Source organism: Pseudorca crassidens, chromosome 3 (genome assembly GCF_039906515.1).
Source record: "Pseudorca crassidens isolate mPseCra1 chromosome 3, mPseCra1.hap1, whole genome shotgun sequence".
NCBI classification, from domain to species: Eukaryota; Metazoa; Chordata; class Mammalia; order Artiodactyla; family Delphinidae; genus Pseudorca; species Pseudorca crassidens.
The window spans coordinates 66,382,106-66,394,263 of record NC_090298.1 but is presented as its reverse complement, the minus strand read 5'-3'; the positions used below and the strand labels follow the sequence as shown (position 1 = coordinate 66,394,263).

At 34.9% G+C, this 12,158-nt stretch overlaps 1 protein-coding gene across 3 annotated transcripts in view; it reads right to left on the bottom strand.

Annotated features, from left to right (window-relative positions):
* The window catches only part of XRCC4 (X-ray repair cross complementing 4), a 316,241-nt gene that overhangs the window by 53,489 nt on the left and 250,594 nt on the right, over positions 1-12,158 (bottom strand). The window contains exon 8 of one of the 3 annotated variants that reach the window (XM_067731167.1): positions 3,917-4,553. The exons of the other annotated variants lie outside the window; for them this stretch is intronic. Within the exon in view, the coding sequence (XP_067587268.1) occupies positions 4,442-4,553 (112 nt within the window). The 3' untranslated portion in view covers positions 3,917-4,441. Of the gene's footprint in view, positions 1-3,916; positions 4,554-12,158 lie in introns of those variants that run through there. 3 annotated transcript variants of the gene reach the window in all.

The window sequence follows — 12,158 nt, the reverse complement described above, 5'->3', positions numbered from 1 at the left end:
ACTATTCATTGCCTCATCTAGTGCCCAGAACAGAGATTGACGCAAGCGCTTAACAAATATCTGGTGAATGGATGGATTTATCCTTAAATTCTCCACATGGCTCAGTTCTGTATTCTGTGCATAACTAATCCCTTAAAAACATTTGTTGAAACAAACTTACCCAAGAGCTGCTTGGCTCCAAAACATGGGATCTAGTATTTTATAAATTTGAGTTATGCACCACTAAGAAAAAAGTTTTAAATAGTTTCTTGACCTTTTTTAAAACTACATAATAAAGATGTCTCTTCCTGGGATGGGATTTTTTTCTTCCATGAACTTCCCTAATGAAGCCTGACGCATACCATCTGATGCCAGGGTCAATCATTATAAATCTTAAGCTGAAAAAACCTTCAGAAATGCAATCACCTTGTTTTAGAAGTGAGGGCACCAAGATCAAAAAAGCCATGCTGCTAGTGGGAAGCTGCTGCGTAGCACAGGGAGATCAGCTCGATGCTCTGTGATGACCTAGAGGAGTGGGATAGGGAGGGTGGGAGGGAGGCTCAAGAGGGAGGGGATATGGGGATATATGTGTACGTATGGCTGATTCACTTTGTTGTGCAGCGGAAACTAACAGAATATTGTGAAGCAATTATATTCCAATGAAGGTATTAAATAAATAAATGAGAATAAAATCATATTCATAATCATTATCATCATCAAGAAAATAACTTAGAAAACAAAAAATGAATTGGTAGACTGAAACAAAATCATAACCATCACATCAAACTAATTGCTAATGGCCTAAACACCATCTACGGATAGAGATTAACAGAATGTGTTTTAAAAAAAAACTTAACTTTATGCTTACCACAATAGAACATAAAATATAGGTTAAAACTAAATTGACAGAAAAAGATGTACAATTCAAATAGTAATAATAATAATAAGGCTAGAGTCTTTATATTAACATCAAATAAAATCAATTTCAAAACAAAATACATTTCCAGAAATAATAATGCTGAAGATGTCAAAGGTATCTTAACTGAACAAATGTTTGAAATACAAGAAGCACCTGTCTGGTGGCAAGCCAGCATGTGTGCAGTCCTTAATAAGGAGTCCAGGCTTCTCCAGCCTTTCTATCTGTTCCAGAGGTTCTTCAACCAGCCAAGGGTGCTGGTCTCCTACCTAGGACCCAGGAACTGACACACCGGGTCTGTGGCTCTCAACCCACCCACTACCCAGAGAGGGTGCCCACCCAAACAATCTCCCTTTTTCTCTGAATCCCCTCACAGGAGCACAAGTCCTGACCCAATTGCTTTTCTTTCCATTTTTCCCAATTATGTGCATATCCATCTTATAGCCTTGGTTGTACAGGAGTCCTTATGCCAGCATAAGGACAATATGGCATAGTCTTTATGCCATCCTAGTATGTGTGATCTGGTTTCAATATAGTTTTTTTTAAATTGGAGTATGGTTGATTTAAAATGTGTGTTGGTTTATGCTGTACAACAAAATGAGTCAGTTATATGTATACATATATCCACTCTTTTTTAGATTCTGTTCCCATGTAGGTCATTACAGAGTATTTAGTAGAGTTCCCTGTGCTATGGGTAGATCTTTATTAGTTACCTATTTTATGTATGCGGGTTTCAATATAGTTTTGATTTGCATTTCCCTAACGAGTGATGAAGTTGTGCTTCTTTTCATGTGTTTCTTACAATTTTTTTATCTTCTTTGTAAACATAACTATTCAAATCCTTTGGTAATTTTCCCACTTTACCAAGGTATAACTGGCAAATAAAATTGTATATATGTTAAAAAAAAAAAAGCCATGCTGCATTATAACTCAATTCTTGTTCCTTCCATTTCAGTGTCTTCCACAACAATCTATTTTAGACTATAGACAATGGAAAAATGTGGGAAAAAAATCATGGCATGGAATGATAGAATCTGGACATCTTAACCAAATCTATAGGTATCTGTCTATAGAGGACAAGAACTTTAAAACCACAAGAGATAGAAAAGAGGAAACTACGATTATGGGCTTATTCTGTTCTGTTCTAACCAGCTGAATTAATCTGACACATAGCAGTGGTTGAAAAGATCCACTGCCCTGAAAAAATACAACTGACCCCTGAACAACATGGGGGATAGGGGTGCTGACCCTTCAGATAGTCGAAAATCTGAGTGTAATTTATAGTCAGCTCTTCTTATCTGTGGCTCCTCCATATCTTCAGATCCTCCATATCTGTAATTCTGCATCTGAAGACTCAACCAACTGCAGATTGTGTAGTACAATATTATTTACTATTGAAAAAAATCCGCTTATAAGTGGACCTGCATAGTTCAAACCTATGCTGTTCAAGGATCAACTGTACCATGAACTTTATAGATTCTCTTGTTATGATTACTTAGGAAACACTTTCCATGTATCCCTTTCTCACCACTAGTGAGTTAACAGCCAAAATTCTGTTTTCTTCTTCTTCTCTTTCACTTAAAAAAAATATATATATACATATATATAACATATACATATATACATACATATATACACTGATGTATGCTAATTTTGGTTAGTCATTTGTGGTCTATTCATATGTGGTAGCATTATCTTGAGATTCTGGTACTTTATGTACACAATCTCCTTGGAAAGATCCAAGGTAAATCTTGGATTATATTAATTCATTATTATAGTGCATTTCCTAGGTGACTGAGTAGAATTTTATAATTATATTTCACATATTTATATTTACATTTAATTAAAATTTTTCCTCTTAAATGGAAGCTAGTATAGAAATAAAAATGCAGTAAAATTTCTATTTAAAATATTTTGTTGTTCTATTGACTTAATAAAATCCTATTTCTGATATAAACAATAATGTATAATTTCCTCCTCATTCTCTCTCTGTAGTCAAGCCTATGTGTAAACATTATGTATATTTATTTATAATTAATCACAAAAGGTAGTTGAGCTTTCTGAACAACTATTTCTTTGTATCAAATCATCAAGCTAAATTTCAATCTTTTAATGAGTTTCTTTTCAAAGTGATCTAGTAACTTAAAGAAACTAGATGATTTGAGGGGCTACTACGTGATAGACATGCATTTATTCCTTCAACAAACACTTACTAAGTCTCTATGAATCCAGCCCTGTCCTAGGTACTGGAAGGTAGAGAGATAAACCAGAGGGCCATGCCTCTGCTATGATGGGGCTTACTTTCTATAGGGAGACAGAGAAACGGGGGTGGGGGGGAGGGGGGAGTTGGGGAGAGAGAGAGAAAGAAAGAGAGAGAGGGAGAGGAGGGAAGGGAAGAGAAGAAAGGGAAGTATTTAAAGTTTGGAGATATTAGCATATAGATGGTATTTAAAACCACAGATAATCTAGGGAGACAATGTAAGTAATGAAAAGAAAAGTCTAAAGATTAAGCCCAGGACACTGAAACTTTTAACTGTTGGACAAGGAGAAGGACTCAGCCAAGAAGTCTAAAAAATTAGTGGCCAGAATGGAAGAGAAATACAAACAGCATATGTTACTGCAAAAGTCAAGTGAAGAAAATGTTTCTTAAGGAGAAGTGATTGGCTGTCAAATGTTTCCCTGAGAGGCTTAGTAAAATGAGGACTGAGAAAGGACCAACTAGCAACATGGTGGTCACTGTTAACTTGAGTGGCATGGAGGGAATGGATGTTCAGCTGGATAGAAGTGAATGAGAGGTCAGGAAGTAGAAACGATGAATATTTAAAAAACAAATCTGTGCCAGATGTAAATGGGGATAGATAAGTGGATATGAAAAGGTCCTTGTCTTCAAAGAGGGCCCTTGTACCTATAAGATAAACCTTTTATCAACAATCTCTGAAAAACACTCTTTGATACAAAACAGGGTTAAATTTATATTAATATATACTCTATAAAGACCTGTTACTATGTTGCAGGAAAAAGTTTAACTAAATAACATCTTTTATTAAGGACACAAAATCTTCAATCAAAAGTTTTATCATCAGATTTTCAGGTTGTTTGTGTACAAACTAAAAATAGATTTTACACATCATTCCACAAATTAAAATGCTCAAACATCAGTGTTCAGAATATGACTATTCAAAAAAGAATTTGTAGACATTTTCTTTGTCCTATTTTCAAAATCTTCTGAGACAGAATAGATAGCTACTACATATAATATGTGTGAACTGAATAAGGTAAATGTGACCTTTGCAACAAAAAGGTCTGAGATTTTATCTAATTCTAGGCATGCTGAATGGATAGTTTAGAATAATGCACTACTGTCATCAAATCATATCTTCATATACATGTGTAATCCATTTTGCATAATGGTTTCAGCTCAGTGTGTATGTAATTACATTGTAAAGCACACTAAGAGCTGCTGCTGAGTTGAAATTTTTCTTTTGTCATTTAAGGAAATGAATAGAAAACACAGTCTTGTGAACATCAAAGTACTTTTTGAGACAATTAAATCTCATCAAAGAGGTCTCCTGGACTACTGTTTCTTAGAGTTTCTAAAGACATGTTTTCAGCTGGGCTGTGATCCTTTTTCAGCATCTCAGGTAGTGGAGGATCAAGCCTGGAGTAAAAAGAAAAATCAAGACAATTTTATTTTGAAAAACTACATACAGACTAAAAGAAAATTAAGAGATACATAAGTGAAATAAAAGTTAAACCCTGCTTCCAAACTGCTGCATTAACATAAAGAGAGATGAAAGGCATTTAATTTCTTTAACTGCTTTGGAATTAATCTGCCTCTATTCTGAGCTAACGAAAATTCAAGGGCCTACAACAATATTCATAATTAAGGTCAAGAAATAAAATATCCTCTGTGCTGTACTTTTATGCCAAGATACTGAAGATTTCTCAAGCCATTTCTTTAATAATTCCATCACAATTTACACTTTCCTTCGGCTCCCTTAAGTTCTAACTATTAACATTCATTTGAATCTCAACAGCGGGAAGTTCTATCACATAAATTACTTTTAGTGGTCATTTGATTGTAAGTGTGTATATAATGACTTCACGTTTTTAGCAGTTGCTGATGAAATGCTGTTGGTCCATTCTTTTACTGAATCTACATATCTTCATTTAGTAAGTAAATTTATTCAGTTTCAGTACTGTAGTTACTACATCAATGGACTGATCTCTATATTTATGTAAATGTTCTCTGAGTCCTAGGATAAAAGGCATGATCACTAACGGATAATTGGTGTTTCAAAACTGGTGAGCTGGAGGGTAACAGAGCTCAGTCAGAAGAAGACCCTAGGAATGTATATTTATACCCTTGTATAAACCTGGTCTGAATCAACCCAGTAATACTCAGTAAAATGCCCATATTTCCAACTACAAAGGCAGAAGCATCATAGCAGTTTGGTACAGCTAAAAAAGAATAGGACTTGAGGGACCTCCCTGGTGGGTCAGTGGTTAAGAAACCACCTGCCAATGCAGGGGACACGGGTTTGATCCCTGGTCTGGGAAGACCCCACATGCCGTGGAACGACTAAGCCCGTGTGCCACAACTACTGAGCCTGTGCTCTAGAGTCCGTGAGCCACAACTACTGAGCCCGCATGCCACAACTACTGAAGCCCATGCGCCTAGAGCCCATGCTCCGCAACAAGAGAAGCCACCGCAATGCACCGCCTGTGCACCACAACGAAGAGTAGTCTCTGCTCGACGCAACTAGAGAAAGCCTGCGCGCAGGGATGAAGACCCAACACAGCCACACACACACACAAAAAGAATAGGACTTGAAGTCAGGACACATAGGGTTTAAATCTAGGTCTATTTCTTATTAGCCATGTGACTTTAGGCAAGTCATTTAACCTAACCGGACTTCTGTTCTCTCACCTCAGAGGTGGTCTAAAGATTAAATGAGATGTTATAAATGAAAGTGCTTGTAAATTCCCACAAAACATTTGGAAAATATTATTATTAGCTCCTAATATTGCATAAATTACAAAAGAGCTCCTGCTAATAGTTTCTTTAATTTAAAAGACTAATCAACTAAAGATCCCCAAATGTTATGTTTAGATTATGAGTACTTCCAAAAGCCTGCACCCATACTTAGTTGCACAGATTATTAAAAATGAATCCACCACAGGGTCCTCCTTGGCCTCATGACTGCATACAATTAACCATGGTTGGCTGCTACTAGGCCTGGGACATGTTCTGTCTTATCCTGAGCAAGCCAAGTTCAGATAACATAACCCTCACAGGAATGCGGAGGTGCTATGCATTAATGCATTGTCAAGATGACAAGTACTACCCTCTGGGAGTTTCAATGCTAAAATTAACAATAAATACTGACATAATTACTGTAACATGTAATTAAATATCTAAAAATATATTCCATAGAAGGAGAAAATGATACAGTACAGAAGTATAATTATTACATGTATAAGTTTCAATGTCAACTCAAAACACATTATACATCTTAGAATTGCTTTTTCTCCTCCTAGCAAAAGACAGAATTGAATTATTTCAATTAAAAAGCCAGATATGGAAAAACCTCTGTAATTTCATTCGTCATCTAGACACTGTACAACCAGAACACAAAGAGTGATCAATTTAGTTAAAAAAAAATCAGCATATGACAAAAGGACCACTCTGAAGTGACAAGTCTGAAGGGAATAGATCCCTGGTTCTCCATTTAAGATTCCCATCTTTTTCTAAAGTCATGGGGAGCCTAAGATATAGATTTTGACTCTTTTGTTCTTAGTGTCTAGTACATAATAGGTGTTCAATGAAAGCTGTTCCATGAATGGAGATCATTGTTCTACAGCTTTCATATCTGTGGTAAGTCAACAGAGTAAATTTAAAACTCTCCCCACAACCAAAAAAATAGTTTAATCATTTTTATAAGTAATAAATGTTTATTGTAAGACTTTATAAAACTCCTGAAAAACATGAAGAAAGTTAAAATATCCATCATCCTACTTTATATCATTTGTATTTTCATGTCTTATTTTTTACAAATATGAGATTATATATATAATTTTGCAGCTTGATGTCTTTACTCTAAAATATATTAGAAATGTCTTTGCATGTTGAAAAATATATTTAGATCTATACTCATTAATTTTAATTTGTTTATACTAAGAATACACTGATGACTATTTGGGTTGGTTCCATTTCTTAATGCTCTTATAAACAGCACAATGATCAATAACCTTATACCTATATCTTAGTATATTTATCATATTATTTTTTCACGAGCATGCTTATTCCAAGCATTCAGGCTTAGAGGTGAAATTTGAAAGCAAATAACTCAGAAACCTGTACCTGAAGTCTTAATAGAAAGTGAGCTAAAGAAGCAACTTGAAACTTGGGAGTTCCTCTCTTTCTAACTAAGTTACAACCACTAGTTATGGACCACTATAAATTCTAAATCTTCCATGAAGACTTTTTTTTTTCCATTTTTTTTAAACTTTCCACATTGAAGCTGATTTTCATTTTCTCTAATCATTTAAAGTACCGAATGTCTGCACCCAATATTTCAATACTAGTTTTGCCTTTAATCAATATTTAAGTATGTACTATGATCAGGTCATTGTGTTAGGGAAATATAACAAATGTGATAAAGGTAACACATAATTTCTGCCCTAAGGAATCTTTCAGCTAAGCTTTTTACTTTCTCTAATTTTTTTCAAATATGTTTTTTCACCCTAAACATTTTATAAGTAGCTTTAAGGCAATGACTGTGTAATATAATTTGTTCACAGTGATATATCCCTTTAGGAATTTCTATAAATATTACATCAGTATATAGGATTCAAGTAGACTTTTAGATAGTTTTTATGGACAACATAGTTCAAAAGGAAGAATCCTGAATCCAAGGTTAGGCAATCTTTATTTATGCTTCACAACATTAAGATTTTGGTCAGGTGGCAGCACCTTTCTGGATCTCTGTCTTGATTTAAGCTGTAGAAAGTTAAGGTTACTATAAATGATCTTGGAAGTTCTTTCAGTCCCTAAATTCTGAGACAGTTATACTCAAATAGACTACTTTGCAAAATACAGGCTCTCAATAAATACCTGTGGAATAAATGAAAAAAAGGTGAATTAAAAAGGAAAGGTTAATGAGAGAATAAGAAATTGTCTTTGTAGAGTTAAAGGCTAAAGTATAAGGATTTTTCAAATAAAGTGAATAAATGGAACTTCTCCAGATGACAGCCTTATTAAAAAATGGCTTATAGTCTCGATAATTTGCAGAGAGTTTTATGTTTTATTACTTGATTTCACACTGCATTAAAACACACACACACACACACACACACACACACACACACACACTCTATAACTTGAATCAAAATTGCATTACCACCATCTAATTAACAGTAAATAGTGTAGATCAGAAGTTAGATTTGTCAAAAGAAATATCTCACCCTGGGAAAGTTTCTCTAAAATGTTAGAATGAATGATTGACTTCTAACTTACTGAGAGTTAAATTATCAGCATCTTTTAAAATGATTATTTCCAGTTATTGGCTCATTTTGTAAAGACATTTTCTCAGCCACGTTTAATATTGGTATTACCATGGCTGGAGTATCAACCTTTTCTTATTTAAATGAGAATCATTAGTATTGTTTGGAGTGAATTACTTGCATTTTATAACATATTCTGAAAATAATATTTCTGAAAAATGTCAAGGTGCCAGTCTGAGCAGACTGAGAGGTCCAGGAAAAGGTGTAATGATTGATGGCACTGTGACACTTGAAAAATCATTTTCCTTTGACTATGACACAAACAATGGTTCTAAAGTCAAAAACCAAAAGTCAATTTGTATGTGGCTTAACTATATCTCTACCTACACATACAATTCAATTCCAGGTGAATTAAACATTTAAATGAGAAAAGGCAAAATTTTAAAGCATTTAGAAGAAAATGGAGGAGAATTTCTTTAGGATCTTAGGATAGAAAGTTTTTTTAAGGTGGAAAGTGAAACCATAAAGGTAAAGATAGATAAATTCAATTACATTAGAAGGATTAGAAGTAAGTACTCCTATTCATCAATAGACATCTTAAAGACAGTGAAAAGACAAGTCCCAAACTGAGAGGAAATACTGCAACATATGCTACTAACAAAGGATTATCTAAAGAATTCCTACAAACGATTTTTAAAACCCCAACATTATTAAAAAATATATGCCAAAGACTTCAGGAACTTCCAAGAAGAGGGAACAGTGAGGGCAAATAAGCATATGATAATTAGCTCAACTTCATTAGAAACCAAGAAAGTGCAAATAAAAACCAGTATGAAGTATTTTATACCAGATTAGCAAAAATGAAAATGTCCAACAATAGCAAAGATCACAGAGAACATGAAATGACAAGATGAATTACTACTGGCTGGAGTATAAACATTTGAAACTACTTTAGATAACAATTTGGCAATAACTGTCCATGTACATGAAGATTTATGTACTTATAACTAGGAATTCCACTTCTAGTTACATACTCCAGGAAATATTTGCATATGTGTGTCAGGAGATATGTGCACAAATGTTCACAGGTGCATTATTTATAATAGTGAAAAACTGAAAACTACCCAAATGTCTCTCCACAGGATGGGCAAGTAAATTATGGAATTTTCACACCATGGACTATGATGCAGCTACACACATGCACGAATCTCAAACATGATGGTGAGCAAAAAAGCAAGGCACAGGGCTTCCCTGGTGGCACAGTGGCTGAGAGTCCGCCTGCCGATGCAGGGGACACGGGTTCGTGCCCCGGTCCGGGAAGATCCCACATGCTGCAGAGCGGCTGGGCCCGTGAGCCATGGCCACTGAGCCTGCACGTCCGGAGCCTGTGCCCCGCAACGGGAGAGACCACAGCAGTGACAGGCCCACGTACCACAAAAAACAAAAACACAAACAAACAAACAAAAAAGCAAGGCACAAAATAATACACAATATGATTCTATTTACTTAAAGTCAAAAACATGCAAAACTATATAATATTACTCTTTGAACACTGATGTGTGTGTGTGTGTGTGTGTGTGTATCTGTGTATGTACATAATAGTTCTGGATCTTATTTGCTCTTCCAAGACAATGCTCTCAGATTTCTGAGTCTTGTAACTTTGGCAACTGTGAAGATGGTTTTACAGAAGGGGCAGGTTGAGTACTATGCATAAAGGGTTCCATTTCAGATATAACGGGTGACTCTGAAGTGACCGCAGGATATCTAAATGGAGATAGATGTTGAGTAGGTAAATGCTTGTATAGATGTAGAGCTCAGGAGAGATGACTGGACTACATGTACAGAGATAGCAGTCACTACCATTACTACTGGCCACTAAAGACAAATGAGTTGAAGAGATCTTCAAATGAGTTGAAGAAACTCCCAGAGAGAGTCTACCAGAGAAAAAACGTTTAATATAGAATCCTGGGAAATGTTAAAATTACAGGGGCAGATGGAAAGAGAGAGAAATGAATAAAAGGAGACTGAAATAGAACGATTCAAGAGATATGGGGAGAACCAGGGAAGAGAGTTGTTGTGGCAGCCAAGAACCAAGTTTATTTTGTGTGCCCACAGCTTGTGCTACTCCCATTTGCCACCCAAATGCTGGCTTTCTATACAACTTTGACTGCTGAATCTGTAAACGCACGTTAGGTAAATTATTTTCACCCACTAAGAATTATCTGGAGCTGAGAAGAATAAGCTGGAAGGATGCTGCTATGCTTGTGATTCGTTACAGACAAGAAGAACAGGGAATGTTTTCTTTGGGAGGAAGAAAGTCTTAAACCCTTGGACTGCAGCCGTCAGAGCAAAAATCTAGCAAAATGGTCAATGGTCAACTCCTGCCTGGCCACCAAAGCAGAGCATTTTTAAGTAGCTCTTTCTCTCACATTAGGATAAAATATATTTTATATATATATATGTATATAGATAGATAGATAGAGAGACAGAGTGGGAGAGAGAGACAGAGACAGATAGAGACAAAAAGAGAGAGAGAAAGAGAGCTTTGTTTTACTAGCAACTTCCCTGGCATCTATCCACCTCACCTCTGACTTTCCCCTGGGACTGGGGTAGAGGTCAGATGTGTGGCAAGAGATGAAGATGAGAGATGAGGTAAGGGCAATGTATTAGGAGAGAAACAGACCTGAACATTGGTTGAGACATACATTATTTGGCAATAATAAAAGCCAAATATCTAATGGTTTGTTTTTTAGGATGTAACAAATCAAACCTTCATCAAAATGACCACAAAAACAGCCAAGTCAGAGTATTATGTGCTTGTTACTATTAAATAACTAGACAGCTATCGAACTGGCCTTAACAGAGTTCTCATTATGGAACAAACTCAATTAGAGAAACACCTTTTAAATGGAAAAGTTATAAATAATGGGCTTAAAGATTTGACATCACCAACATTACCATTGTATTTTCAAATTAAATTTTAGTATTTAAAAAAATATTTGAACTTTGAATAAATGGGAAAATAGCTACACATTTCTAGTTGACCATATAAAAACCAAAAGCATCTCCTAAATAAATTAACAGACTGAAGTCATCAGGATTCAGTAAACAAGTGAATTCTAAACACTGTCTGGAATTCAATAGGCCTAGACAGCATTTCACTAGTCTGAGAAAATGAAAAGAAGTTGAAACTTTCTTTCTGGTAACCAAAATGGCAAATAAATAAATTGTGTTAGTTATTTTCAACTAAATTCCTAATTTTTTTTTAATGACTATTCTTTTGCTGTTTAACTTTATCAAGAACAAGAATAAAATAGAAATAGGCTTTTGAAATAAGTAATTTTGAATAAAACATAGAATAGAGAATTATGAAGAGTAAATATACAATGTTAAAATGCACTTACATGCTTTATAGATATTGGGAAAGAATAATTATAAAATTTCCCTGTAAAATATTCATATTATGGGTTTGAAAATAAGATTCTCTAGTTCTATCCAAGTTAACATTTAAAGTTACAAACATTAGGATCAATATGTCCATAATCCACAAGGATGCCAGAATTTATGTAGGAATTTCATAATAATAAATTGGAAGATTTTGTCATTCTTACTCTACTTTATTTAGATAAATAACATTACTGTGGTAATTCATTAGATCAGCAATATCAAAGCCCATACATGCTTTAAAAACTCAATACCTGAAAAACCCTATGTTAAACTTCCCGCATCCCTTACAAGTTTTGAAACGGTATAGGTG